The sequence below is a fragment of the Bos javanicus genome, chromosome 11, assembly GCF_032452875.1.
Source record: "Bos javanicus breed banteng chromosome 11, ARS-OSU_banteng_1.0, whole genome shotgun sequence".
Taxonomy (NCBI): Eukaryota; Metazoa; Chordata; class Mammalia; order Artiodactyla; family Bovidae; genus Bos; species Bos javanicus.
Genome location: NC_083878.1, coordinates 102065800 through 102092365, shown reverse-complemented (window position 1 = coordinate 102092365; position 26566 = coordinate 102065800). Strand labels below are relative to the sequence as shown.

Here is a 26566-nt window from a genome sequence, read left to right as displayed (position 1 = left end):
CTATGGAGTCTAGGAAGAGCCAAGTGAGCCTGCGTCAGGTTTGAGCAGGAGTGCCCACTGAGCTAGCCATGGAGGGGCCTGAGCAGGGAGTAGTTGGTCACGGAAAACGAGGCAGGGGGTCTGCCTTAGCTCTGCTCTCGGCTGTGGACAGCTCCTGAGGGCCTTCTGTGGGTTTTGCTTTCTCCGCCTGAAAATGATGGTCGGGGTGTTAGTTCTTTTTCACCATCAAGTTTTAAAATTCCAAGTCCCAAACGCTGGCGTCCAGGAGAAGAGGATGAAGAGCACAGTGCGAACTTCCCTGGTGGTCCAGCGGCCAAGGGGTCTCCTGATTCTCAGAGCTCTTGCAGCTCCACATTCAGAGACCCCCACTGCCCCCATCTCAGATACTGACCCAGAATCACCCCAACACAGCTGGGCAGGGAGCCCGCCGATGGCACCCGCCTTTGCCCACATCTTGGTGGAGAATGTCCTCAAAGATTCTACTTACGTTTATAGTTCCTTGGGTTTCACGACAACGTCATTGTTCAGTTGCTCAGGCATGTCCGACTGTGACCCCATTGTTCAGTTGCTCAGGCGTGTCCGACTGTGACCCCATGGACTGCAGCACGCCAGGCTTCCCTGTCCTGCACCTTCTCCCGGAGCTTGCCCAGACTCACGTCCATTGAGTTGGTGATGTCATCAACCATCTCGTCCTCTGTCATCCCCTTCTCATTAGATGATTAAAGCAACAAATGAACCTAAAACTAACTTTCTTAGGTCCCCTATACAGATCGCGTTGTCTACCCCTGCACTGTAACAGATCTGCTCAACAGAGCTAACCCTCTGGGGGAAGCAGCAAGAGAAAAGAGATTTCAAAAATAACAGCAGGGGCTCCCCACACATGTCACTCCTCAGGCCCCCAGGACATCGTGTCCGGGCTCCTCTGGGCGCAGGGGTGGGTTTTCTCTGAGGTTGGGGCCTCTCTCCTGGTCCTCCAGAAAGTGGCAGAGCATTGCCAGCAAGTCCCTAGCCACATACGCCCCTGGTATCTGTGAGTAACTGAGATAGTTGACTCTGATCTTTTTATACTCTACTGCCATAAAAAGGCATTTTTATAAGCTGCTCTTACAAATCTGTTTAGTTTTTTTTTTTAATTAAATTTTTTAAAGAAAGAATTGAGAAATTTTACTTAAGGCAAATTTGAGGATAACCACCCAGGAAGAGCATCTCAGAAAGCTCTGAGAACTGTTGCCTGATTTTCTTTTTAAACCGTCAAATGCCACCTCTTCTAACAGTATTTAAACCAATCTAGTAAATCTAATCAAACTTGGTGAGTCTAAAGTTCTTTTAAAAAGCCCATTTAATAAAACAGTCTTAAACTTTTCCATTTAATCCTAAACTGAGCGATTCAGTAGGTTTCAAGTTGAAATAACTAATCTGATGAAAATGCCAAATTTTCTTAAAAACCCTTGAGCCATCAAATACACTCTAAATAACAAACATAATTTGATATAAAAGCATTAGCATGGTTTCAATTTACTACATTATCTTGTTTAATTTTCAGTCTTTCCAAAGTTAGAATGCAGCCGAGATGGGATGGTTTTATCTTCCCGAGTGACTTCAGTTTGGCATCCCAAGCAAGTTGGGCTGCAGAGCAGCTAAAGTCGTCACCCAGGCGATGCTGTATGTCCACAGTGGTGGTCAGACCACTGATTGGCACAGACCTGGCGCTCAAAGTTCTTGTGAAATAAACTGTACGTCAGAGCGTATATGAGGGTAATGGAAAACGAAAGACATAATCAACACCTGTGTACCACTGCCCCATCACAGAAAGCAGGACACGGCTGACGCCTGGAAGGTCACTCAAGGCTTCTTCCAGACATCCTCCTGCCTCCCCTTCCACCTAGTTGTAAACATCATCCCGAATTCTGTAGTTTGCATCAAGTTTTGTCAGTTCAGTTCAGTCGCTCAGTCGTGTCCAACTCTGCGACCCCATGGACCTCCCTGTCCATCACCAACTCCCGGAGCTTGCTCAAACTCATGTCCATTGAGTCAGTGATGCCATCCAACCATCTCATCCTCTGTCGTCCCCTTCTCCTCCTGCCTTCAATCTTTCCCAGCATCAGGGTCTTTTCAGATGAGTCAGTTTTTCGCATCAGGTGGCCAAAGTATTGGAGTTTCAGCTTCAGCATCAGTCCTTCCAATGAATTTGCAGGATTGATTTCCTTTAGGATGGACTGGTTGGATTTCCTTGCAGTCCAAGGGACTCTCAAGAGTCTTCTCCAACACCACAGTTCAAAAGCATCAATTCTTCGGTGCTCAGCTTTCTTCACAGTCCAACTCTCACATCCATACATGACCACTGGAAAAACCGTAGCTTTGACTAGACAGACCTTTGTTGGTAAAGGAATGTCTCTGCTTTTTAGTATGCTGTCTAGGTTGGTCATAACTTTCCTTCCAAGGAGTAAGCATCTTTTAATTTCATGGCTGCAGTCACCATCTGCAGTGATATTGGAGCCCCCCAAAAATAAAGTCTGTCACTGTTTCCCCATCTGTTTGCCATGAAGTGATGGGACCACCCATGCCATAATCTTAGTTTTCTGAATGTTGAGCTTTAAGCCAACTTTTTCACTCTCCTCTTGCACTTTCATCAAGAGGCTCTTGAGTTCTTTGCTTTCGGTCATAACGGTGGTGTCATCTGTATATCTGAGGTTATTGATATTTCTCCTGGCAATCTTGATTCCAGCTTGTGCTTCTTCCAGCCCAGCGTTTCTCATGATGTACTCTGCATAGACGTTGAATAAACAGGGTGACAATATACAGCCTTGACGTACTTGATGTACTTTCCTATTTGGAACCAGTCTGTTGCTCCATGTCCAGTTCTAACTGTTGCTTCCTGACCTGTATACAGGTTTCTCAACAGGCAGGTCAGGTGGTCTGGTATTGCCATCTCTTGAAGAATTTTCCACAGTTTATTGTGATCCACACAGTCAAAGGCTTTGGCATAGTCAATAAAGTAGAAATAGATGTTTTTCTGGAACTCTCTTGCTTTTTCGATGATCCAGTAGATGTTGGCAATTTGATGTCTGGTTCCTCTGCCTTTTCTAAAACCAGCTTGAACATCTGGAAGTTCACGGTTCACATACTGTTGAAGCCTGGCTTGGAGACTTTTGAGCATTACCTTACTAGTGTGTGAGATGAGTGCAATTGTGCGGTAGTTTGAGCATTCTTTGGCATTGCCTTTCTTTGGGATTGGAATGAAAATTGACCTTTTCCAGTCCTGAGGCCACTGCTGAGTCTTCCAAATTTGCTGACATATAGAGTGCAGCACTTTAACAGCAACATCTTTTAGGATTTGGAATAGCTCCACTGGAATTCCATCACCTCCATTAGCTTTGTTCGTAGTGATGCTTCCTAAGACTCACTCAACATTCCAGGATGTCTTGCTCTAGGTGAGTGATCACACCATCGTGATTATCTGAGTCGTGAAGATCTTTTTTGTACAGTTCTTCTGTGTATTCTTGCCACCTCTTCTTAATATCTTCTGCTTCTGTTAGGTCCATGCCATTTCTGTCCTTTGTTGAGCCCATCTTTGCATGAAATGTTCCCTTGGTATCTAATTTTCTTGAAGAGATCTCTATTCTTTTCCATTGTATTGTTTTCCTCCATTTCTTTGCATTGATCACTGAGGAAGACTTTCTTATCTCTCCTTGTTGTTCTTTGGAACTTTGCATTCAGATGGGTATATCTTTCCTTTTCTCCTTTGCCTTTCGCTTCTCTTCTTTTCACAGCTATTTGTAAGGCCTTCTCAGCCATTTTGCGTTTTTGCATTTCTTTTCTATGGGGATGGTCTTGATCCCTGTCTCCTGTACAATGTTACGAACCTCCGTCCATAGTTCATCAGGCACTATGTCTATCAGATCTGATCCCTTGAATCTATTTCTCACTTCCATTGTCTAATAATAAGGGATTTGATTTAGGTCACAGTCTAGTGGTTTTCCCTACTTACTTCAATTTAAGTCTGATTTTGGCAATAAGGAGTTCATGATCTGAGCCACAGTCCTCTTCCGGTCTTGTTTTTGCTGACTGTATAGAGCTTCTCCATCTTTGGCTGCAAAGAATATAATCAATCTGATTTCAGTGTTGACCATCTGTTGATGTCCATGTGTAGAGTCTTGTGTTGTTGGAAGAGGGTGTTTGCTATGAGCAATGTGTTCTCTTGGCAAAACTATTTTAGCCTTTGCCCTGCTTCATTCTGTATTCCAAGGCCAAATTTGCCTGTTACTCCAGGTTTTCTCTTGACTTCCTACTTTTGCATTGCAGTCCCCTATAATGAAAAGGACATCTTTTTTGGGTGTTTGTTCTAGAAGGTCTTACAGGTCTTCCTAGAACCGTTCAACTTCGGCTTCTTCAGCATTACTGGTCGGGGCATAGACTTGGATTACTGTGATATTGAATGGTTTGCCTTGGAAACGAACAGAGATCATTCTGTCGTTTTTGAGATTGCATCCAAGTACTGCATTTTGGACTCTTGTTGACGATGATGGCTACTCCATTTCTTCTAAGGGATTCTTGCCCACAGTAGGAGATATAATGGTCATCTGAGTTGTATTCACCCTTTCCTGTCTGTTTTGGTTCACTGATTCCTAAAATGTCAGTGTTCACTCTTAACATCTCCTGTTTGACCACTTCCAATTTATCTTGATTCATGGACTTAATATTCCAGGTTCCTATGCAGTACTGCTCTTTACAGCATCGGACTTTATTTCCATCACCAGTCACCTCCACAACTGGTTGTTGTTTTTGCTTTGGCTCCGTCTCTTCATTCTTTCTGGAGTTATTTCTCCACTCTTCTCCAGTAGCATATTGGGCACCTACTGACCTGGGGAGTTCATCTTTCAGTGTCCTATCTTTTTGCCTTTTCATGCTGTTCATGGGGTTCTCGAGGCAAGAATACTGAAGTGGTTTGCCATTCCCTTCTCCAGTGGACCATGTTCTGTCAGAACTCTCCACCATGACCCGTCCGTCTTGCCTACACGGCATGGCTCCTAGTTTCATTGAGTTAGACAAGGCTGTGGTCCATGTGATCAGATTGGTTAGTTTTCTGTGATTGTAGTTTTCAGTCTGTCTGCTCCCTAATGGAGAAGGATAAGAGGCTTACAGAAGCTTCCTGGTGGGAGAGACTGACTGAGGGGGAAACTGGGTCTTGTCCTGATGGGCAGGGCCATGCTCAGTAAATCTTTAGTCCAATTTTCTGTTGATGGGCAGGGTTGTGTTCCCTCCCTGATGTTTGACCTGAGGCCAAACTATGGTGGAGGTGAGGAAGATAATGGCACCTCCTTCAGAAGGTCCCGTGCATGCACTGCTGCACTCAGTGCCTCCGACCCTGCAGCAGGCCACCGCCGACCACGCCTCCCCCGGACACTCCCGGGCAAGTCTGGGGCAGTCTCTTGTGGGGTCACGGCTCCTTTCTCCTGGGTACTGGTGCACCAGGTTCTGTTTGTGCCCTCCCAGAGCCTGTTTCCCAATCCTGGGTAAGTTCTGATGGCTCTGTGGTGAGGTTAATGGCGACCACCTCCAAGAGGGCTTATGCCATACCCAGGTCTGCTGCACCCAGAGCCCCTGCCCGTGTGGCAGGCCACTGCTGACCCGGATCTCCTCAGGAGACACTCAAACACAGTTCTGTCTCAGTCTCTGTGGGGTTTCTGGGTCCTCGTAGGCACAAGGTTGGTTTGGGCCCTCTGAGTGTCTATGGCGGGTATGGTGTTTGATTCTAAATGCGATTTTGCCCCTCCTATTGTCTTGCTGGGGCTTCTCCTTGGCCCTTAGACGTGGGGTATTTCCTCAAAGTCGCTGCAGCTCCACGCAGCTGCCACTCCAGCGCATATACCCCAAAATTATATTCACTCAATTTTGTACTTGATGTGATATATACAATGGATATCCTGTGACTGAATTTTCTCCTCCTCGTCCTTATATTTCTGAGATAGCTATAGCGGTTGTCCACTCTTTTGGGTGGAGGATAGTATTCTGTTTTAGGAACATGCCAGAGTCTGTCCATTCCATTCTGATGCACACACAGGAGCCTTCCCAGGCAGAACTCAGACCTGTGTCATGCAGGGACACAGGACTGGAAGGCCCTCCAGGATGCCTGACCGTGGGTGCTTCTGGCTTGAGGCTGTGACAGGGCTCCAAACAACAGCATGGTCAGGTGCTCCTATCCCGGCAACTGAGTGGTGAGGACAACCTGCCAGGTGGGGGCCTGGTTGGAGTCCTGCCCTTGGCCTGCACCCAAATCCCCTCATCCCACCAGTAACTCCCTAATGACAGGAGCCAGCCTGTGTGGGTTCCATTCTTTGCAACTGAAACGCCTCGACTAGAATACCCCTTACCTAGCAGTCTACCCTCAGGTAGTTACGGGGTCTAGAGACCGACGGATCCTGCAGTCCTAGCATCGTCATTAACTCCTCGACATGGCCTTACGGCTAACATGAGGGGATGGTTAATGACAGCACCTCTTTGGGGCAGAAGGACAGACCCCAGTAGAAATAGATCCTGGCAGAAGAAAGATGTCCGCGATCTCGCGGGAAGGTGAGGGTTACAGTTTTGCTCTATGTGTGTGCATATATGTGACAGCACACCCACGTGGCAGGCTTTGGCGGGGGGAAAGAGGGAAGAAATGGACAACAACAGCGGATACTGGTCCCTTATTTGGGCCAGCACTGCACTTCTGTGGCCCTCACAATAGCCCTCTGATATAGGTGCTAGGTTTTGCTGTTGTTTGGTTTGGTTTGGTTTTTGCCCTGTGGTGCAGCTGGTGGGATCTTAGTTCCCCAACCAGGGGTTGAACCCACACCCTCGCAGAGAAAGCCCAAAGTTCTAGCACCTGGACCACCAGGTGCTGGTTTTCACATCCCCATTTCACAGATAAGGATACTGAAGCAGAGAGGGATTGAGTAACTTGCCCAAGTTCATCCAGGTAGTAGAGGACAGCTTCGAACCCACGTGGTGGGACTTGAGAGCCCCGCAGTGCCATCCCTTCTGCCTTTGAAAACACGCCCCTCCCTGCCCCCTGCCCTCCACTCAAGGAAGGAAACGTGGGCCCTGGGTCAGCCATAAAATGTACAGACGCATGGGTGGGCCAGTGGGTGGGGAAGAGGGCCATTGGCAGGGTCAAAAAGTAAAAGGGTGGACATTTTGCATATCCTTTTTAAAAAATTAATGTATTTGGCTGAGCCAGGTCTTAGTTGCAGCATTCGGGATCTTTAGTTGAAGCCTGTGGGATCTAGTTCCCTGACGAGGGATTGAACCCTGGTCCCCCTGCATTGGGAGCTCAGAGTCTTAACCACTGGACTGCCAGGGAAGTCCCACGTAGGTCCTATGAGCTTTCAAATCATCTTTTCAACTTAAATCGCCCAGTTGACTTTTGATGCAGTGCCCAAACTCTCCGACCAAGATACTTGTGGAGCCTCAGTGTTCTCAGCTGTAAAATGGCTCTGTTCCCAGATACTTGTGGAGCCTCAGTGTTCTCAGCTGTAAAATGGCTCTGTTCCCAGAGTCCACTTCTCAGCTTCATCTCAGGGGTCCTTGATAGAAGGTATATACAGCCTCAGCCTCAGCACAGGACTTAGCACGGTCTTAACAAACGCTGGGCAGACTGTGTGGGGGCGGGGAGTGTTTTATGAAAAGGTACTGGACATGCACATCAGAAAATATTAACAGTTATTAGCTTTGGATGGAAGATTGTGGGTGATTTTAATTTAAAAATTCTTATTATCTGGCATTTCTGTTTTTTTCTAACTTCCTGAAGTTGTAATTTGTGTTTTATAAGAAAACAAAAACAAGTCAAGCTTCTCCTCCCTGGATTTTTACCCTTTGCTCATCTGGCCTGAGATGTGCAGGGGTCCTTAGGGACTGGGGGAGACTGGCCTAGCTGGAGGTGCTGTGCTGGGGCAGGGGTTGTGGGCATGGGAGGAGCCCCCTCTCAGCCCTGCCTGCCCAGGCCTGCGGGGAGATGCCCACAGCCGCTCCCCAGGTGCCCATAAACGCCTCATAACTAAAAGTGCCGACGCAGCAGGCCTGCTTATTTAGAGGGGGCACGTGGGGGCAGCGGGCAGGGCATTTTCCCTGACAGCAGGGCCGTTTGCATGACACCTGGCTCCCCAGGGCACCTCGCTCTGTCCTGGAGCCGCTGCAGGCGCGGAGGAGGGGGTTGGGCCAGAGCTGCAGGCCCTGCAGGGTGGAGGTCGGCGCCCCCTCCCTGCCCTGGGCTTCACACTCTTGCCATCCTGAATCACTTCCTGCCCCTGCTTCTTAGCAAGCGTGACTTCAGGCAAGTTACCTCCCAAATCGAACCCTCCACTTCCCTCTCTGTTAACTGGGTAGACCCGTCCTTCCACCTAGAACATTCTCTACGCAGGACAGTTTCACCCCCAATTTGCAATGCCCGGAGGCACTTTTGGTTGTTGCAACTTGGGAGGGAAAGTGACTGTCACCTGGAGACCGGAGGCCAAGGATGCTGTTAAACATCCTACCTGCACAGCACAGCTGCGCCCACCCGACCCGGCAGTGCCACCAATGTCGGTGGCACTGAGGCTGTCACCATCCACGTTGTGAAAGCGGAGCCTTCTCCTCTCAACCACTCAGAACCAGATGTCCACACATGAGGTCCGGGACCAGGAAGCACCACTGAAGAGGTGGGGCTGTGCCTGGAAGATGTCAGAGTTTTCCAAATGGCTGCCGGCAACTTTCCCTCCGGCCTCTGACCAGGGTCAGGGCCTGGGCCGCCTCCTGGGGGACCAGGGCTGCCAGTCTGATTTACAATGTGCTCCACCTCCCTGCCCCTGGCTTGTGTAGACACTGACCCTAGGGGAGCTGCCACAGTGCCACTGGCCCTGCTGAGAGGGGTCAGGGCAGGCAGGGCTCTGCCCACCTCCTCCCCGACCTCTCAGGACCCTTCCTGGGGACACAACCAGGGTGACACCAAGGTGTGTGTGTGTGTGTGTGTCTGTGCGTCTGTGTGTCTGTGTGTGTGTGTACAGTAGAAGCTGCTGATGCCTGGCCCAGAGTCCGTCTATAGGAACCACCCCTGCAATGCTGCAATGCCTGATACAACTTACAGCTGCCCACCTTCTGTACTGGGGGGGCCCCAAATCCAGCATGAAGCCCATGACGTGAGCCTGCCCCTTGCTTCAGGATGGAGTTTCTGCTCAGAGCCTCGGTGGGTGCCCTCAGGTATACCTCACTGGGCCTCCCCGCCCCCATCCGAATCGTCTCATCCATCTTCCAAACAGCACCCCCTCCATGATCCACGCTCTGAACCTGTGTCTCAAGCTCTGCTTCTGTCAAGGGACCAAAGATTCTGTGTGTGTATTTAGGGGCGAGTGATTGTGCTTCCTATGTTAACATCACGAGGAGGAGGAGGACGAGAAGCCACTGCTTACAAATTGCAGCCAGCAGCTGGTGTTTACCTAGAGGTGGATTTGCTCAGCCTGCTCCCACTTCTCCTTCGTCCCCCCCAGACCCCCACCCCCCACCCCTGCTCATCTGAAGGTGGAGGCCGGTCCTGTCCTGGAAAGAGAGTCTTGAGACAGTGAGGCCCTGAACTCCCGGGCCTAAAGCCGCTATGACCTGTTGTCTTCCTCATGGGCAGTGTTATGACGTGGGGGCCGTGGCTGGGAGCGTTTTAGTGTCTCTGCCTCAGTGGACTTGGGGACCCAGATGCTGAGTGGGAAAGGCCAATAACCTAGGAACCCGTAAGTCTGCTTGTGACAAAAAACCCAAAGACCAGTGTTTTTGATGACATCAAGGTTTATTTTTTCTCACACATTTAAGTGAAGAGGCGAGCAACCAGGGCTGGCATCACCCAGCTCTGCTAGGTCCTCAGAAAACCAATCTCCACCTTCTGGGCTCCACCATCCTGAGGAGGTGGCTCCCCAAACCATGCTGAGTGAGTATCAGAGTGAGGAGGCCAGAGAGACAAGCAGGGGCCCCAAACTTGGCCAACTGAGGCTTGGTGCGGAGTGAAGGCAAACAAAGGCTTTGAAGACTTTCCGGAGGCCGCGCCTGGCCAGAGCTGGGTCACATGAGCACACTAGGCAGCCAGGTGCCCCAGGGATGTTTTCTTTTAGCCACTGAGCTAGTGAGCTTGTCACTAAGAAGGTGAGGATGGTAAGGGAGAGGGGGCATGGGGACCTGACAGAAGGCACTTTGGGGTTGGGAGCTGAGACAGATCAGGAGGCCAGAAGGGCCTGGTGTTTGGCCCTGAGAGGCCCTAAACACATTTTATATCACTTGTGGCCGTGCTGTAATCTCTTGTCATCTGCAAGGCCAAGTTTCGTTAGACTCTGGCTGAGCCTTGCTCTGGGGACTTGCAGGAGGAATGAACACAGTTTTATGTTAAACATCCCAGACTGGAAAGATTGGCTGCAGCCAGAGGGTAGCTGCAGGTGCTGGGGGGTGGGGGTGGGGAGGCTGTAGGAACAGCAAGGAACCAGAACCTGATCCATGTTCTGGGAATCTTCCGAGGCAGCTGGGAAGTAAGCAGGTGGCCAAGGAAAGCCAGACCTTCTTGAGAGACAGCAGGGAAGTCCAACTCCCAAGGCCCAGAAAGAGACCCATGGGCACCTCAGAAGTACAGGGCTAAGCTAATGGACCCCTTTCTTCCGAGCTTCCTTTCACAATTCCCAGGCTGTCCCTGGTCCCCTTGGCCGTCCCCTTACTGATGCTCGGGAGGGAAAGAGGAAGATGAAAGGGGAGGATGGTGGGTTGTGGGTCTTTGCCATTCCGCCTCCATCAGCCTGTGCCCACCTTGGAAACTGGCCACCAGGGGGCGCCGGAAGGCCGCGGCCCCAGCTTCAGACACTGGGCCTGAGGCTGAGGGTCCAGCGGGCCTGATAGAAATTCCCCTCAGATACCGGTTTATAAATAGAATCATCGGTGTCCAGCCCTGTTCCGCGCTCTGCTAGTCCCTTCCCTGGGACTTCTCAGCAAATCCTTGTCTACCATGTGCTTTTAAATTTGAGGACAGCCAAAGAAAAGTGCCACTATACTTTGGATTTTTTTTTTTTTAGGGAAAGGAGGAAGACAACCTCCCAAGTTTGGGGAACATCGGAGGTCACTGCAGGGCCAGACCTGGCCACGTAGCGAGACAGCGCTGCTGGCCACACCTGCCCGTTATTCACAGAGGGGCCTGGGGAAGAGACGGGCCTTAAGAGTGAAACCGTTTCTTTAAGGTTTTTCTATGAGTTCCCCGTTCACCTCCACACTTGCTGGGTAAAAAAGAGCAGAAAGAACACAGGCCCTGGAGGCAGCAGTGAGCAGATTCTTTACTGTCAGATTATACACCATCAACCACCCACCATGGTGACCAACGTCCCCGCCCGGGGCCCTCCTTCATAGGGGCAGTTAATACAAACAAAAATAGTTCTCTACAAAAGGAAGTGTACGGCCCTCCCAACCCTCCGTCCTGACTCCTTGCCCCCAGACAGTGAGCTCCTTGGTCCCCAGACCTCTGGAAAGGCCTAGGGTCTGGTGGGTTGCAAAGGAAAACCAAGAATAGGAAAGAGAATCGTCAGCGACTAGAGTTGTAGGCAACTGGACTTTGGGTCCGCTGGCTGGTGGAGAGCCAGGCACAGGCGTTGGGGGTGTCTGCAACAGTCGTGTGTGTGGCAGGAGGCAGAATCTGAGGGTGTGGGGTGAGCAGCGTTTCTCCCCACCCTCTGTCTCACTGCCAGCAAAAAAAAAAAAAAAAAGGAAAGGGGCGGTGGGTAATATAAAAGAAAAACTAAGACCAAAATCGCAGGCCGCTGGGGCCAGGACCCCACAGCATCCCCCGCTGCCGTGCAGGGGCGGGGGCAGGTGCCACTGGGGTAGGGAGGACTCTGCTGAGTAGCACCTGGGAGCAGCTCAGGCCGCACCCTTCTCACCGCCAGGCCTCGGACGCCGGCCCCCGGGGGCCCCCTGGCTCTCCGGGCGAGGGGCGCAGGGCGCGACAGGGCGCGCGGACTGGCCCCCACCCTGCCCGGGGTGCCCTCCGCAGGGCTCAGCAGTCCAGGCGGGCAGCCAGCCCCAGCAGCAGCAGGCAGCCGAGCAGGGTGGCGGGGCGTGGGGCAGCCCCCGGCGCGCGGTCGCAGTCCAGGCCGCCCTCGTCGTCGGCGGGGTCGCAGCGGGGCTGCTCGCAGCGCGCGCCGGTGTAGCCACGCGGGCAGGCGCAGCGCTGGTTCTGCACGCAGGTGCCCCCGTTCTGGCACAGGAGCTGGTCGTCGTCGCACACGTTGGCTGCGGGGCGGAGGGGCGGTTAAGGCGGGCGGCGGTCTGGTCCACCCCGAACCCACTAGCACCACCACTGGCGCTGGAGCTTCTGCGACTGGGATGTGCCGGTCCAAGTACCTGGAGCGCCCTTCCACCCTCTTCCGGTGGCTAACATCGGGTCTCCGCCAGCCCGTGACTTCTTGGGACAGCCTCCCTTCCTCCCCGAAAGCCCCCGCCTCCTGCCAACTCCCAACTCCCAGCTCCTCTTTCGCTTCCAACTCCCTTCCCGGTACCTACTCCACAAACAGTCGCTTCAAGCCCCGTCCATCACCCAGACCCCGCCTTTGACATCAGGCCCCGCCCACCTACTGACCCCGCTCTGCAGCGTCAGGCCCCACCCACTTACTGGCCCGGCAGCGTCAGGCCCCACCCACCTACAGGCCCCCGCAGCATCAGGTCCCGCCCACCCAAGGGCCCCGCCCGGCAGCATCAGGCCCCGCCCGGCAACATCAGGCCCCGCCCACCCGCTGGCCCCGCCCGGCAGCATCAGGCCCCACCCCAGGCCCCACAGCCCCGGATCCTCCCGGCGCGCACTCACGGTAGCAGCCCTGGCGCCAGTAGTGCGTGGGGAGGCAGTCGTCGCACTTGGGCCCCGCCGCACCCTCGCGGCACTCGCAGAAGCCGGTCTCGTTGCACCGGTCGTGCACGGAGCCGATCTGGTTGCAGTTACACTCTGGACCGACAGTCGCACGGCGAGTGATCAGGGTGACTTGTGGGCGCTGTCCGCACGGACCCATCCCGCCAGACCCCGCCACCCTCCCCGTCGGATCTCCGCATCCGCGGCTGGACGGTGGGGTGAGGGCTGCCTGGGGTGTCCAGATCACGAGAGAAGACGGCATTTCCTCCCATCCAGACAGCCCCTTCCCCTCTTTCTGGCCCTGGCGCTGTGGCCTGGGCCAGCCCTTTCCGCTCTCTGGGCCCGTCTCCCCGCTTCTGTAACTGGGGCGGGCGCTGATCCACCCCAGCTTCAAAGAGCGGTGACTGACAGGTGGGCGGGGCCTCATCGGGGCCACCTGACATCTGACCTGCGGGCTGTGTTGTGTGTGGGGACAGGAAGGTGTAGCGGGCATCCACAGCTCTCCTCCAGGGCCTCCAGCCTCACCCTACCCCTTCCCAGTCGGTTTCCTGGGGCCTCTGCCCCTTGGGGGAGGCAAACGCCTCCACTCTGGGTGTCCTTGCTGGGCCGGGGGTGGAGGCAGCAGGCAAAGAAAAAGGAGGTCCTGGGGGGTGGGGAGGACCGCCTCTAATCGGATCTAGAGGCCCCTCCCTGTCACCCGCGGCTGGCCAGTGTGACAGGGGCTGTACAGTTCCCTTGGGATCACTTGAGAATTGATGAAATTATCTGAAGGCCGCTGCCATAATTCAGACTGACAGCTGCAGCTTTGCACAGCCAGGGCCAGCCTGCTGGGCGGGGCATGGACAGGGGGTTCCCAAGGGCGCTGGGCATCCCAGGGCTGAGAACTGGCCTCTACAGGAGACAGCGTTCCAGTCTAGTGGGTGCTGGTTGCAGGCCATGGGGCCCACCTTTGGGGTTGGCCTGCCCCTGGCTGGGCCCAGGGCCCCTTGTAGATTTATTTCCTTCTTTACCACAAAAGCCAGGCCTGGCGCAGAGGGTAAGGAAAGCAGACCATTTGCTCACTGCGGGGTGGAGGGCTTATAAAGCACAAGAGAAAATTCATTTGAAGAAAAGCATCAGTCCCCCAGAAGGATTGAACAACCCTTGATCTGATTCATCTCCCACTTTACAAACAGGCCCAGAGAGGGGAAGAGAATTGCTGAAAGGCACACAGCTTGGCTTGGGAAGATCTCCCTGGAGGAGGAAATGGCAACCCACTCCAATATTCTCGCCTGGGAAATCCCATGGACAGAGGAGCCTGGTGGGCTACAGTCAATGGGGTCGCAAGAGTCGAGCACGATTTAGCGACTAAACCACCACCACCACCACACAGCCAGGCAAGCCCTAAACCCTGTCTTTGGCTCAAACGCGTGGTTCTGAAACTCCAGTGCCTGCGGGGAGAACCACATGGGGAGCTTATCAATAGAGCAGATTCTGGAGGCTTCTGTCCTTAGAAACACCCAGCCGGAGTGGGCCCTGGAGTTGGAATTTTTCCGGATCAACCCTGAATATTTATTGGAAGGACTGATGCTGAAGCTGGAGCTCCAATACTTTGGCCACCTGATGTGAAGAACTGATTTACTGGAAAAGACCCTGACGCTGGGAAAGACTGAGGACAGGAGGAGAAGGGGGTGACAGAGGATGAGATGGTTGGATGGCATTGCCAACTCAATGGACGTGAGTTTGAGCAAACCCCAGGGGTTAGTGAAGGACAGAGAAGCCTGGTGTGCTGCAGTCCATGGGGTTGCAAAGAGTCAGACACGACTGAGCGACTGAACAACAATGACCACCACCAGCCTCCCCACGGGGTTCCAATGCAGGGGTCTCCAGACTCCCATCTAACGCCTCTCTGGCACCCTGCGCCCCATGCCCCCCACATGCCAGCGAGGGCTCACCGATGCACACGTTCTCGTCGTCCAGCTCTGCAGAGCCGTTTCGGTAGTAGCCCAGACGGCAGTGCTGGCAGTGCTGGCCCCGCGTGTTGTGCTTGCAGCTGACGCAGGTCACCACATTCAGGAAGTCAATGTAGCTGCAGCGGTTGGAGTGGCCGTAGCACTCGCAGTCTAGGCCGGCCGAGCATGAGAAACACCAAGGGTCAGAGAGCAAACGGAGACGGTGCCTTCCTGCGACCCCTCCCCCATGCAGTCAGGGAAACTGAGGCAGGGGCGGCGGGTACCTGGCACAGGAAGGTGCCCCAGGCCTCCAACACTCCTGTGCCATTTGGGGAGGGATGGTCCTGCTAGCTTTGAACCAGAATGAGAACCAGCGTGGGCCCGGCCCACAAATTCCCACCTGGCCCCGAGGGCAGGGCACCAGGGAGCACCTGCTGAAGCCCTGGCTGGGTACCGGGGTGAAGCGCTCTCTGGAGGGATGCTGGGGTGATTAGAAATGATCCATGCAGGGAGGATGGGTCATGCCATCGGGTGGTGAGCTCAGGGAGGGTGGTGCCCGGGTACATGGCGCTCACCACAGTATCCCAGTGATTCAGTGAAGGGCAGATGCATGCATGTACGCCAGAGGTGGGAAGGACCAGGAACTTCCTCCCCGTGCTGCTTTGGAAGATGGTTCGAGGAAACCCCCACCTGCAGGACCCTTTCTTATTAGCCTGGGCTGTTCTGCAGATGTGCTTGGCAGCAGAGCGCCTGCTCTTGCAGGACCCCGATAGCAAGTGCTGCCTTAAGCTTTGTGCCCTGAGATTCTCGCCTTGACCTCCAAGGCCAGCCCTGGCCCAGCTTCTGACTCTCACTGGAGGCACCTGTGACCCCCAAAGGGGAGGCCCCCAGGGATTGGAGATGACTCCCTTGACGTCATCAAGGGAGGTGGAGTTTGGTGAGGAGGGTCACCTTCCCTGCCACAGATGGGGGCCGTCCCTTGGTGTCCCCTCCTAAGAGGTTCAGCATTCCCTTGAACAAGGAAGGATGCCCTCTGTGAGACACCATCTGTGTATCCCTAGAGGAGCCACACTTCCCTTTGTGATGGGAGAAGGGAGGACTGACCAGGTGTCAGGGTCAAGGACGTGGGAGACCTTGAAGAAAAGAGCCTCTGAGCTATGCCCGGGAGGAGCTGGGTGGCTTTCCCGCCCCATGGCCTCCTGTCCCCGTCACCTTGTCCCTCCAGGGACAGTGAGAAGGTGAGACATCCTCCAGGTGTCCCAAGGAGTACTGTCGGTGACCCCGTGTCCCCGATCTTGCTTCCACCAAGATGAGCCGCTGGGACACACCTCCCAGGGGAGCCAGGACAGGCTATTTCTGGCAGCTGCTCTGCCTGCCCTGTGCCTGCCCACTGTGCTTCTGACTCATGCCTGCCCCCAGCTCCCTCGGGGAGGGAGCACCAGAGGGGAGACAGGCTCCACTTCACCTTGACCCAGCTACTCTGGGAGGGTTTTCTGAGCTGGGCATCACTGGTCCTCATCCGGCACTTTTTTTGGGAAGTAGGGGAAGAAATGCTGGAGGAGGACTAATCCACCCCACGGCCTCCCTCTTACCTTCGAATTCTTCAACAGGCATCACCTGAGGAGATTTGGGCCTGAGCTGGAAAAGTTTGGAGGCCTTGGCGGGGGCGGGGGCAACAGGGGCGGTGCCCGCAGCTTGGAGAGATGAGAAACAAGCCCTTTCATCAGCCGTGGTCCAGCTGCCCAGGGCAGGCTGTCTTTGCCCAGATAAAGCCCAGTAGAGGCTCCCAAGGTGCCCTGGGTGAGCTCTGGAGCAGCTTTGTCACCTGCTCAGATTTGAGATGACACAGCACAGCCAGCAGCACGCAGAACCCGGCGTGCCCTTGGTTCCCCCCCTCAGAGACCATCTACCATCAGTTCAGCTGGATGAATCCTCCCACATTATTCTCTGACATCTCTCATGCTATGCTAAAGACTGCTGAAGCTGGACGGTTTGAGTGGTTGAAAAACACCACGTTGGACACCCTGAACTATTGCTCCTCTCCAGGCTTCTGTGAGGGTCAAGTCCAGAGTGTGAAGCTGGATGCAAGATTTGGGCATCTTCCTTCCTTTCCCCGGGGTTCAGTGGTGAAGAACTGCCTGCCAATCTAGGAGAAGCAAGAGATGCAGGTTCGATTCCTGGGTCGGGAAGATCCCCTGGAGGAGGAAATGGCAACCCACTCCAGTATTTTTGCCTGGAGAATCCCATGGACAGAGGAGCCTGGCGGGCTACAGTCCATGAAGTCGCTCAGACATGACTGAGCGACTCAGCATTTCCTTTCTGAAGCAAGCTCCCTGCTCCAGGCATAGTGAGTCCTTTGCCTTCCACTGGCAGGAGCCATCTAGCCAGGAGCACAGACTGCCCAGAACCCCAGCCCTTTATTTGTGGGGGAGCATGCCACGGTCCCCTCGGCTTCTACCTGGGAGGCGGCGGTGCCCCAGTCGGTCCAGGGCCAGGATGTGATTGCTCCAGCTGGCTCCCCATCGCCGGGGAGGACGCCCGCTGACTCGGAGGTCTCCGCTGACCCTCCCCAGTTGTGATTCTGCCTCCGGAACCACTCACCAGCAGGGGGCGCTCAAAGCCCTGCTCACCATTCACAGCCGGTGAGGGGGGAACTGGAGGTGCGGGTGGGGTTGCCGCCCGAGCCTGGCATCAGGTCTTACCGACCAGGGAACAGTGAGCTGGGACCAGGGACAGTGTCCCATCTTGGCGACTCAGGCAGACCCTGTGTGCTTCTTGGGTGTGTCCACTATAAGTGCAGATGAGTCCTCGAGCCCACACGAGTTTCTTCCCAACGCAATGGGAGAATGAGGCTCTGGGCTTGGTCTCAGCGTGATCCCCCGAGGTCTCCCCAGGTCTCGCTTGGTGAAGCCACCGCTCCCTGGCATCCCACCGCCAAGCTTTTGCGGCAGCTGGTCCTGCCACCCAGAAGGCTACCCTCCCCCTTCCCCTAGAAGCGACTTCATGGACTGTAGCCCCACCAGGCTCCTCTGTCCATGCGGTTCTCCAGGCAAGAATACTGGAATGGGTTGCCATGCCCTCCTCCAGGGGATCTTCCCGACCCAGGAGCCAAGCCCCTGCAGGAAACCCTCTCTGACTCTTGAGTCGCAGGGCATTACTGTTCTCAGGACAGGGTCTCCACAGGGCTTGGGAGCTCTCAGGGGTTAAGGTGAGGGTTAGAGTGCAGGACTGAAAGGGGTCGGGTGTGGTGAGGCCACGCTGGCTAAGTAGGTGGGGTTGGGGGTGCGGAGTAGAGTTCCAAGGCCCCTCCCTCTGCCCTCAGGGGGCCCCCTGCCACCCGGGGTTCCCGCCACGTGGCCCTGATCCCTCCTCCTCTGCAGAGTCTCAGGAGCACCCTCCCCCCCATACCTTCTGCACTGGAGGACACTTGGGGCCAAGGGGCGCTCGCCCAGAGCGGGGCAGCGGTGGATGGCCTGCTCCACTCTTGGGGGAGAAAAGAGGAGAAACCAAGTCACGCGAGGGGCTGGGGCTGTCCCGGGGACCTCCTGAGGCATCACCCCCTGCAGGCCCCTTACAGAAGCAGCACTCTAAGAAGCAGCTCTGTCTACACCAGCCAAGTGGAACTGGGTTCAAATCTATAGGAGAGGCAGCATCTATGCTAAGGCAGCCTGTTGAAGGGCGCAGGGATGCCGGATGGAACAGGGACCCCTGCCTGAGAATCTGCATACTTTGGACAGCCCTTTCTTCAGAGGGACTCCTCATTCTTGGAGCTCCCTCCCTGCGTGGCCTCTGTTCTGAATGAAGGCTGGAGTTAGACAGAGTCCGGAATTGGGGCCCAGACCTCTCTGCACTGAGGTCTCTGGCCGATGGCTGTAAAGGGAGTGTGTGTGTTCTGGCCAAGACACCAAACATGCCCAGAGGGTCCTTGAAGGCTTCCAGTCCAACCCCGATCCGGCCACCTGGGCCCATCTTCACCAGGGACCCCAATATGAGTTAGCCCCCAAGTGCCACACTGCCTGTCTCCAGGACTATCTGGACCCACAGTAGGCGATGTGGGCAGGGCTGGCAAGACGAGAAATGGAAGAATCACTCTGTGCCGAATTTCAAAGGACAAACCCAGAGGGACAAGGGGAGAAATCGGATATTTTCTGCTTCTTAAAGGGATTACGCATGATGCCAGTTGGTGGAGAAAGAGAAAGAAAACCTACCAGCTAAAAAGTGCGGGGGATGTTCCAGCTGGGAGCTGGGAGCCTCTGGATGTGAAATTGACATTTATGGGATGTTCAATGAGAAGAGGCCTCGGGACTCAAATTGGCAAGGGCTTAATTAGGGCTGCGATAAACCCGCCCTGAAGGCATGGTGCTTTGCAGTCTCGCTCCCGCCACCCCCTGCAGCCACACTGGGGACAGGGTTAGTGGTCTTGAACAGCCTCTCTGCTGGCAGCCCTCACCCTCAGGACAGCTTGACATGGGCAGCAGGGAGAGACACGTGGGCCAGCGGTCCACAGGCCCAGCTGGACTCGGGCCAAAGAGCCCGAAGCACCTGTTGGGAGGCACCTGGAGAGAATCAGGACCTTTCTGGTGGCCTGGGGGTGGGAAAGACTGGACTTTCCAGGGATGCGCTCAGGTGTTCCGGAAGAGCCTTCTCAGAGTGACTCGTGTTGCTTGCCAAGGCCAGATGGATGCCCGTCTGTTCCTTCAAAACTGGGGAGTCGTGCAAACTTGGCCTTAAAGGCAGCACCACCTCACAGCTCCCCAAGGTCTCAGGACGGTGGCTTTGGGCAGCTGAGTGGGCAGGAAGCATCAGAAGTCAGTGAGCCCCAAGGTCAGGACCTGTCTTATTTCCTTGAGCAACTACTCTTTCTTTTTAAAACAGCTTTATTGAAGGATTATTTACATACTGTAAAAACCCAGCTGCTGCTTCCTAAGCCTTAACCTGGGGAGACTAGGAAAATCTCAGTCCCCATTTCTCGGGGCTGTGAACCAGGAATCCACCACAAGCTCCTGGCCCAGGAGGCACCCGGTCTCCACCCCCCACAGTGAATGTGTTATCAGTGGTGGGGGGTTGGGGAGCATCACGGGGACCCAGGCATGGGCTTCAGGTGCTAAAGAGGACTGATGACCCCTAAGACCTGGGCCGCTAGGGACTGGGCTCCCAGCCTGGCCCTGGGCTCAAGAGGCAAAGAGGACCCTGACCATTCTGGATGTCTGATAGTCCAGCCTGGAGGGAGGGGTGCCTCCTTCTTACCATCAGAGTCCTGGGGACCCTCACAATTCATACCTTCCCTCACCCAGGCTCACAGCCCTGACTCTGACACTCTCCTTAATTCCCAGCTTTGCAGTTGGCACCCCATGTCCCCCATCAGAAGCAGCTCCAAAAATGGAGGCCAGGTTCCTCGACGTGTGTGTGTGTGTGTGTGTGTGTGCGCGCGCGCGCGTGTGTCTGTCTGGCCTCCCACCCAGATAGATCACCGCCTGCAGGCAGACATGGCACCCACCACGACTATTTTTGGTCCGGTCTGCCCATCACAGACTCAACAACAAAAAAAAGTGCGGAGTCTCAGGAGGCTGGCCCAACTTACGTCTGGAGCCCGGACTCCCAGTGACCCGTGTCCTCCACCCAGAGAGATTCCTAGGCCAGGAGGCCAGCCTGAAATCCTCGGATCTCCCAGCGGGCCCCTTCCCCCACCCCACCCAGGCAAATGCCTCCCATGGAGAAAGGAGGGGGACAGAAAGAAAAGACATGTGGTGTCAGCCTCTGGTCCCGTGGAGGAGCTGGGCGCGGGCACTTTCCTGCAGCTAGGAGAGGGCTGAGCCCCATCCCCCACAATAAGCTGAGGCCAGAGAGTCAGGGACCCCTTCCCACTGACAGAGGGGTTTCTGGGTCCGTGAGCATCAGAGAGAGGAAGGGTCATGGCACTGCCCCAAGAGTAAGGAGACCCCCACCTTGCCAGCTCCTCACTGCAGAGGGGGTGGGACAGGGTGGGGGCGCACAGTCGGGGCACCCCGCCCCAGATGGCGGAACCAGGGACCTTGGCCACATCTCCCTGTCACCCTTGGGGGAGGACGAGTCAAGTCCTGGCACTCCCGGAAGGCAGGATCTGGCAGGACTCCCCTGGGGAGACCAGAGGGCCACCCCAGCAGCCCAAGCCTGCCACACACCCCTGGCTTGGCCCTGCCCCCGCACTCTGCGCCCCCAAAGGCCCAGCAGTCCACAGTCTAAAAGCCCAGCTCAGAGGCTGTGCAGCTCAAGGCGGCAATCTCCTCTGCCCTGCTGATCTGAGGAGTCTGTTTGCTCAGCTAACCCTGCCCTGTCCATCTCCTAGGGGTCAGCCGCTGGGGGCAGGGGCAGGGCCGGGGGCTGGCATGGCTGTGGGGGCGGGGCCTGAGCTGGCTCCCTGGGCTCTTTGGGCGACACTGAGCAGTGCCTAGGGAGGGGGGTCCAGGGGCTTGCCACAAGCCCTGGGCGCCCTGGCTGGACCCCAGCGACAGGAAGTCCGGACTGCCTGGAGGTCTCCAGGCATCACGCTCCCGCGACTCTGGGTCCAGCATCCTGTGCTCTAAAAGCCAAGCCCCTGCCCTCCCCAGAGCTGATACCCCCACATCGCAGAGAGGGGCAGGGACTTGGGGCAAGGAGTGGGGAAGGGCACGGCAGCTGGGCACCCACCTGTGGGCTGTAGGGTGCTGGGAGCCCTGGGGGCCCAGGCAGTGGATGTTGGGGGGGTAGGAATAGCGGGGTCCCTCCTAATGGCCGCAGTGGCCACAGGGGCTTTGGGGACGGGCTCTTTCCGGGACCTGCTGATGCCTGGTGAGAGATGAGAAAAGCAAGAAAGGGTGCAGGTGGGGGTCAGTGGTGGGGTACCAGTGCAGACAAACAGCTTACTATCCCGCCGAGGGGCCCAGCGTCACCTCCGAATCCAGCTTCCTCTGGCCCCTCTCTGCCCATTGGCATCCCACAGGGGTTGAGTTTGGCCCAAAAGAGCCATAGCAGGGGGTGGGGTGGCACCCCTGGAAGCCTGAGATTTGGGGTCTGCTGCTGGCTGGCTGTTTGACTCTGGCAAGTTCTCTCCTGCTGAATCTGAGAGCAGATGGCAATACCCACCTGGGGGTGCTGGCTGCAAGGACAGAACGCGATAGTACGAGGATCCTGCTTAGCTGATGCCCGGCACTGTGCATGTTTGATGATGACTTAACGATAGTCGGTTGGTCACCCCCTCCCACCCTCCCTCACCTTCCCTGTTGAATTCCTGGGATGCCCAGACCCTCCTTCAGACAGTCTGGCTGCTCGGGGCCTGAGCTGAGCTGGACACATGGGGGTCTGGGTCACCTCCCCTAGCCTCCCTGCAGCCGAGATCCTGGTTCATCTCACCCAGACTCCCCACAGGTGAGCAGCTGCCATGGTGATAGCTGTGGGCTGTGCAGAGGGAGGCCAAACCCCGTGATCAGACTGGGGTGGCTTCTGCCACCAGTCAAGGAAGGTGACCCCCATTCTTGGCTGGCAGGAGTGGAAGAAGTGGGGGGTTCCCAGCGGGAGTGGGACAAGGGGATCTTTCCAAAGCAGCACCAGTCAAGAAGCTGGAGGGAAGGGCTTGTGAGACAGGAAGGAGGGAAGGAGGGGAAAGAAGCAAATGGATCAGAGGAGGGGGTGGACCTGGGGAGGGGAGGACAGGAAAGTCCCGTCTTTCCTCTCCTGTTTTTTCCAGGACGTGCAGAGAGGCTCGTGCACTGATGGCCCCAGGCACCTTCCCCAGACGGGTGGCCCTGGCGTGTACTTACTGCCGACGGCGGAGCCTGCGGCGGCACCTGCGGAAAGAGGGGGGTAACAGAAGAGTAAGGAGGGGGTGGCAAGGCTGGGGACAGGAAACCAGGGGGGCTGGGGCACCTCACCATGCAGGGACTGGGTCGGATTCTCCACTTACACCCTCACTGGTGCCTGAGAGGGAAGGGCTGCTCTGAGCCCATTGTGCAGATGGGGAAACTGAGTCTTGGAGCTGTGACTTACCCCATCAGGGGACCTGCTGATAAGCCTCTGCTGGGGGCCTCACATGCACCCTTCTCATTTGACTTTAGACTCTCAGGTCCTCCAGTGCAAGGCAAGGAGGCCGGAGGTCATCCTCTGGCGGGTAATGGGGTGTCGGAGAACATGAGGGTCCTAGGCACAGGGACAGACTGGTTTACTGGAGGCTCTGATGGAAGCTGCCACAGGGGGAAGCCGCTGTGCCTGTGCCCATCTGGGAAACACAGGGATGCCTGTGGGGTAGACGGGAAGGTGATCACAGCGGCTGTCATGTGCTGAGGGCTTTCTGCATGTGGGCCCATGCTGAGTGCCGCCCCACCCTGGCCATTCAGTGCTCAGGGCTTCCTGGTGGCTCAGATGGTAAAGAATCTGCCTGCAATCCAGGAGATTCGATCCCTGGAAGATCCCCTGGAGAAGGGAATGGCAACCCACTCCAGGATTCTTGCCTGGGAAAATCCCATGGACAGAGGAGCCTAGTGGGGTAGCAAAAAGTCGGACACAACTGAGCGACTAATACTTTCACTTTACAATTTGGGTTTCCCTGTAAAGAATCCATCCTGCAATGGAGGAGACCTAAGTTCAATTCCTGGGCCGGGAAGATCCCCTGGAGAAGGAAATGGCTACCCCCTCCAGGATTCATTTGCCTGGAGAATTCCATGGACAGAGGAGCCTGGCGGGCTACAGTTCACAACAGCCCTAGGGCAGGCTTCTAGGGTCCTGGTTCTACAAACGAGCAAAGGCTCAGAGGGAGAGACGGCTTGTCCAAGGCCTCACAGTTCTGAGTGGCAGAGGCCTGACTCTGACCCTGACCTGGCCCTTTCTGTCTGTGTGCGTCTGTGCTCTGGGGCTGCAGGCGCCCGAGGCCACAGTCTGACCTGGGTGGGAGTCGTCAGTCTCAGGAGGAAGGAGCCGGGGCCACAGCGTCCCCTCCAGGCAGTCCTGACAAAAGATGGGGCGTGAGGAGCCCCAGGGTGGTTGCTGGGGTGTGGGCCTCTCTTGGTGACTCTGGGGGCGGGACAGTGAGGGGTGCCTGGGGGGATGCGCCGGGGGCCCCACAGGATGACCTGCAGGTAATGGTATCGGTCTGTGGGTGTCACGGATCCTTCTAGGAGGAGAATGGGGCCCAGAGAGGGGTTCAGTGGGAGGCAGCAGAACAGTTGAAGGGAGGTGAGCCTTTGAGTCAGAGGGAGGTGACAGCAACTCAAGAACTGGTTCTGGCAACAGAGATGGGTTGACGTCCTCCGGGTGGGGCAGGGCTGTAGCCCAGAGCACTGACTGTGCCTTTGAAGGCCCGCGGGGGGGCTGCAACTCCAGTAAGTCACCCTTCAAAGGCCTCGAGAGTGTCCCTGGCGCACACACGACATACTGTCACAGCCTCATCGCGAGGCTTCCAGCTTTGATCAGCCTCAAGTTACATAAAGCTTTCACCACTCGGTTGCGGGGAGCCGATGGACGGGCTCCAAAGAGTGTGCCCAGGAGGGGCGCGGGCCGAGTGGTCCCAGCAGCCCAGCCTGGCTTGGGAACTGGCTCCAGTGCTGGTGCTTAACTTGCTGCCAAACTAAGAGGGCCCTGAGGGTCGCTGGGCCTCAGTTTGCTCATCTGGAGAGTGGGATCATAATGAAAACACCATCTGAGAGGTTATCAGAGGTGGGAGGAGCTGTATATAAAGTGCCTGTGCAGCCTCCTCGACAAAGCACTGGCCGAGTGTCAGCAAGTCACTTGGTAGGGTTGGGGGACTGCCTGAGGAGAGCCCACCATGGACGAGCTTGGACCCTTATCCACAGCAGCTGGGGGCTCCCTGGGACTCAATTTCAAGGAGACACCCAGGGACTGTGCTGGGGGCTGATGACGGGGACCCCTGAAGTGTGTTCATGGTGCAGGTGTGTGAGGGCACACCCTGAGGATGGACTCTGGCACTCGAAGACTGAGCCAAGAGAGGAGGGGACTGTGTAGAGGGCATGGCCAGGGCCTCGGAGGATCCCTCTGTAAAACGGGACCAGGAGACCCACTTCCAGGGGCCACCCGGAGGTTCAAGGGGGGACCCCGTAGCATTTGGTGCCATGCAGTGCCTGTAAATGTCCTGTAAACACTGAGACATTTACGAGGAATGGTCAGCCTGGAGGGAGGGGTCCCCACCCACTCCTCCCTGACACCCTGTGGGCCTTCTCTCCTGCCTGGGGGTCACGAAGGGGAAGGTCAGTGAGAAGGATGCTGAGTCAGCTCATCTTAGGTTGCCAGCAGGATGCAGGCATGCTAGAGGGTCTTGATGACAAGGCCTGGCACTTGGGAGTTTGGTTAAAAAGGGCGTGCCCCTGTGTTCACATGTGTGTGCACATATGTCAGGGCATGCATGCATGTTTGTATGCATACCTTTTTGCATGTGTTCACAAATGTGTGTCAGTGGTTTGTGTGCACACCTTTGGGTATCTGTGCAAGAGCTCACAAATGTATGTGTGCACGCACGTGTGCATGTTTGTGTGTGTTCATATGTGTGTGCACACCCATGTGTGTGCATGCACGCAGATCTATGTGCACACCTGTGTGTGTGTGCATGTGAGTCTGCATGCATGTGTGCATGTTCATGTGTGCACATCTTTGTGCGAGTGTGGGCATGTGTTCACACACGTGTCTATGCATGCATGTTTGTGTGCACACCTTTGTGCAAGTGTGTGTGCATGCATGTTTGGGATGAGATCCGCAGCTCCTGAGGCTGCAGGTTGGGGGAGCCCATGGCCTTGCTGGTCTGAGGTGGGGAGGGGTGGGGGTGCCCGAGTGCAACGGCCAGTCTGTGTACGCACATGCGTTGGGAGAGCCATGGGGCAGCGGCAGGTAGGAGCCGGCGCGCCAGGACCGCGTGCGGAAGCTCCTCTTGCACTTGCCGCAGTCAGGGCCCGTGGTGTTGTGCTCACACTCGCACTGCAGGCTGCCCTCACGCACGGAGCACAGGTTGGCGTGCAGGTTGCACTTGCACCTGGGGGGACATGGAGGGGGCAAGGCATCAGTGAGCATGTAAGCGGGCTGTTCCGGCTCCCTGGAAGGCTGGGAGAGTGTCAGGGTGGCCAGGAAGGGACCCTTGAGGCCACCTGTCCAACCTGCCAAGACTCTCCTTTGGGACAAGTACCCCTGATGCACCATTCTGAGTCCTTCCAGAAAGAGGTGCCCCTGGCTCCTGCCTCTCACGGGGTTGTCCCAGATGCTGTATTTTTAGTAACACAGCTTTTGATCACCATGGCTTTCAACCATGGTGGTTGACAGGTAGCAAGAGTTACCTGCCCTTGGTTGCATGGACCTGACCCTGGCCTCAGGTGGCATCCCTGCTCTTGGCTGTGGCCACACCCGTGCCCTTGAGAGCAGAAAGAAGCCCTGATTCCCAAAACCCTGTCAATTCATCCATACATGTATTATTCATTCATTCATTCAAATATTTATAGGCAACTCATCATTTTGAAACCAGTAAATAAAGGGAAAGAATCAAGCAGTTGTCTTGCATGTCCTATATAAAGCATACCTCCAGGTAACCAACAATTGATGAGGGGATGTTTCTTTTTATAGAAGCAGTCCAGCTGCTGATTGAAGAAGGAAAGATAGAATTAGAAAGTCGTCATGCAGCATCCCCTACTGAATGGATGGCTGTGGGCACGGAGCAGCAACAGAGACGTCCAGAGAAAAACTTCCCAGTGGGAGGATACAGCCCACCCTGCAGTAGTCTCGTCAAGACAAATCGAACTTGAATCTGATCAACGCTCTGGAG

At 55.6% G+C, this 26566-nt stretch overlaps 1 protein-coding gene across 7 annotated transcripts in view; it reads right to left on the bottom strand.

The window, feature by feature from the left end:
- Positions 1-11282: 11282 nt before the first annotated feature.
- Positions 11283-26566, bottom strand: part of NTNG2 (netrin G2) — a 71856-nt gene continuing 56572 nt past the window's right edge. For 5 of the 7 annotated variants that reach the window (XM_061433942.1, XM_061433940.1, XM_061433941.1 and 2 more), the window contains 8 exons: positions 25614-25786; positions 22575-22601; positions 21466-21603; positions 18208-18282; positions 16392-16493; positions 14803-14970; positions 12830-12964; positions 11283-12258 (listed from right to left, as the gene is read on the bottom strand). In XM_061433942.1, coding sequence (XP_061289926.1) covers positions 12023-12258; positions 12830-12964; positions 14803-14970; positions 16392-16493; positions 18208-18282; positions 21466-21603; positions 22575-22601; positions 25614-25786 — 1054 coding nt within the window. In that variant the 3' untranslated portion in view covers positions 11283-12022. Of the gene's footprint in view, positions 12259-12829; positions 12965-13939; positions 14299-14802; positions 14971-16391; positions 16494-18207; positions 18283-21465; positions 21604-22574; positions 22602-25613; positions 25787-26566 lie in introns of those variants that run through there. The other 2 variants (XM_061433945.1, XM_061433944.1) reach the window with 2 other exon arrangements.